This window comes from Coffea arabica, chromosome 9e, assembly GCF_036785885.1.
Source record: "Coffea arabica cultivar ET-39 chromosome 9e, Coffea Arabica ET-39 HiFi, whole genome shotgun sequence".
Lineage (NCBI taxonomy): Eukaryota > Viridiplantae > Streptophyta > Magnoliopsida > Gentianales > Rubiaceae > Coffea > Coffea arabica.
The window spans coordinates 33,671,704-33,674,089 of record NC_092327.1 but is presented as its reverse complement, the minus strand read 5'-3'; the positions used below and the strand labels follow the sequence as shown (position 1 = coordinate 33,674,089).

The following is a 2,386-nucleotide window of genomic DNA, read 5'->3' as shown; positions in this document are numbered from 1 at the left end:
ACATCCTAGCTTTTTCTCTCGTAACCTTTCACTTTCACAAATAATTGGGACCCCATAATTCTTATCGACAATCACTTATTTAATTCACACGACTGTGATATTATTATTTGGAGCTTAAACAATTAAAAAAAATTTCCCAGTAGCCAGATTATGATTATCTCCTCGTCTCCCATGCAACATCTGTAAGTCTCAGAACCCTAATTTTTCCTTAGATCAATCATTCAACTAAGCTAAAAGGATCTATAAATACCACCATTTTTAAGCCTATATCCATCAAAGTGGTGGACAAAGAAAAATGGCAGCATTCTTCAACATTAGTGCAGCCCTGAATTTCTTCCTTGTTACATTTTCAATTTTCTCTTTTAATCCCTCCCGTGCAAGAGAAAGAATAAGCCCTCATGAATCCACCATTGTCCTTGGTTTAACTCGTTCAAGTACCATTCTTCCCACCCCAAAAGCCACTTCTTCTTCTTATTCATCAGTAAAGAAACTGTCAGACTTGCAGGACATGATGGAGCCCTTGAGGGAAATCGGAGATGGATACCTGATATCTCTCAATGTTGGCAACCCTCCACAAACCATCCAAGTTTACATGGATACTGGGAGTGATCTCACTTGGGTACCCTGTGGGAATCTCACTTTCAATTGCATCGATTGCGACGATAACAAGAACAGAAACATCATGGCTAGTTTCTCTCCTTTTTCTTCCTCTTCATCCATCAGAGATTCTTGTTCAAGCCTTTTTTGCATTGACATCCATAGCTCTGATAACTCCTATGACCCCTGCACTGTAGCTGGTTGCTCTCTGGTGACCCTACTAAAATCCACCTGTTATAGACCATGCCCTTCATTTGCTTATACATATGGAGAAGGGGTTGTTTCTGGGATTTTGACTAGGGATACCCTAAGAGTCCATGCAAGCAGCCCTGCTGGTGCATCTAGGGAAATTCCCAAGTTTTGTTTTGGTTGTATTGGAACCACTTATAGAGAGCCTATAGGAATCGCTGGATTTGGTAAGGGTCCACTCTCACTTCCTTCACAGTTAGGTTTCCTCCAAAAGGGTTTTTCTTATTGTTTCTTGTCTTTCAAGTTTGCTAACGACCCTAATATTTCAAGTCCATTAATAGTAGGAGATCAAGCTATTTCCTCTAAAGAACACATGCAATTCACCCCAATGTTGAAGTGTCCCGTGTACCCTAACTTCTACTACATTGGCTTGGAGGCAATATCTGTGAGCAATATTACCTCAACTGAAGTCCCTTTGAGCTTGAGAGAGTTCGATTCGCTCGGTAATGGTGGCATGTTGATTGATTCAGGAACAACATATACTCATCTTCCTAAGCCTCTCTACACAAACCTCCTCACTGTTCTCCAATCCATGACAACTTACCCTAGAGCAACAGAGACAGAAATGAGGAGTGGGTTCGATCTTTGCTATCGAATTCCATGTCCCAAAAATAATACTCTTGAAGATGATCTTCCATCAATCACTTTCCATCTCTTGAATAATGTAACTCTTGCATTACCCCACGGCAATAGCTTTTATGCCATGGCTGCACCAGTGAACTACACTGTAGTGAAATGTCTGTTGTTTCAAAGCATGGATGATAATGTATATGGACCAGCTGGAATTTTTGGTAGCTTTCAGCAGCAAAATATGGAAGTTGTGTATGACTTGGAGAAAGAAAGAATTGGTTTTCAACCAACTGATTGTGCCTTAGCTGCTGCTTCACAAGGTCTGCGAAAAGTGTAGCCTTTTTACTGATGGTTTTACGGCTAAAAGCATGGTTGGTTTACTATCAAAAGCTTTTGGAAGTCTTGGAAAGTGCCAAAACTTCTAAATTTGAAAGCTCAGCAACTTTGTTACATTGGACTTTTCTGGCACTTGTCTGTGCACCTGTGTGTGTATGGTGTCATGTTTGTACTCCTGTGTCTTTTTGAAATTCTAGAACCAAAGATTCTGTTCTATGAACTTTTCTTCAACTTGAAAGAATGATCAGCTGGTTACATTGTAGTTGATTGGCAATAAGAATCTACTTAATTAGCGAAAGTTTGCTTTTAGAGAAGCTGCTTTAGGACAAGGAAAACGGAATAATGTATCAGCAATTAGAAATTAAATAACCAAGTAAACAGCAAATATTACTCTAAGGATTTCATTTGGCATCAGAAGCAACATCTGCCAACAAATGAAGAGATGCAAATTAAGCTTGGTCTTGGTGGCTGATCAGACCACGTTTGCCCCATGCCATGAATCCTCTGTTGTTCTGTCATCTTTATGATTTCTTTGGAATATCCAATGGTACGACCGCCTCAACTACCAATATTGGAAGGTATAAACAACTCCAAGAACTGCATAAATAAGCAATTGATTTTGGACTGAAGTAGT

At 39.6% G+C, this 2,386-nt stretch overlaps 1 protein-coding gene across 1 annotated transcript; it reads left to right on the top strand.

The window, feature by feature from the left end:
- Positions 1-376: 376 nt before the first annotated feature.
- LOC140014690 (probable aspartyl protease At4g16563) lies at positions 377-1,753 on the top strand. Its single transcript, XM_072065783.1, has one exon. The coding sequence runs from the start codon at positions 509-511 to the stop codon at positions 1,751-1,753; it is 1,245 nt and encodes a 414-aa protein (XP_071921884.1). The 5' UTR covers positions 377-508.
- The last annotated feature ends 633 nt before the right edge of the window (positions 1,754-2,386 follow it).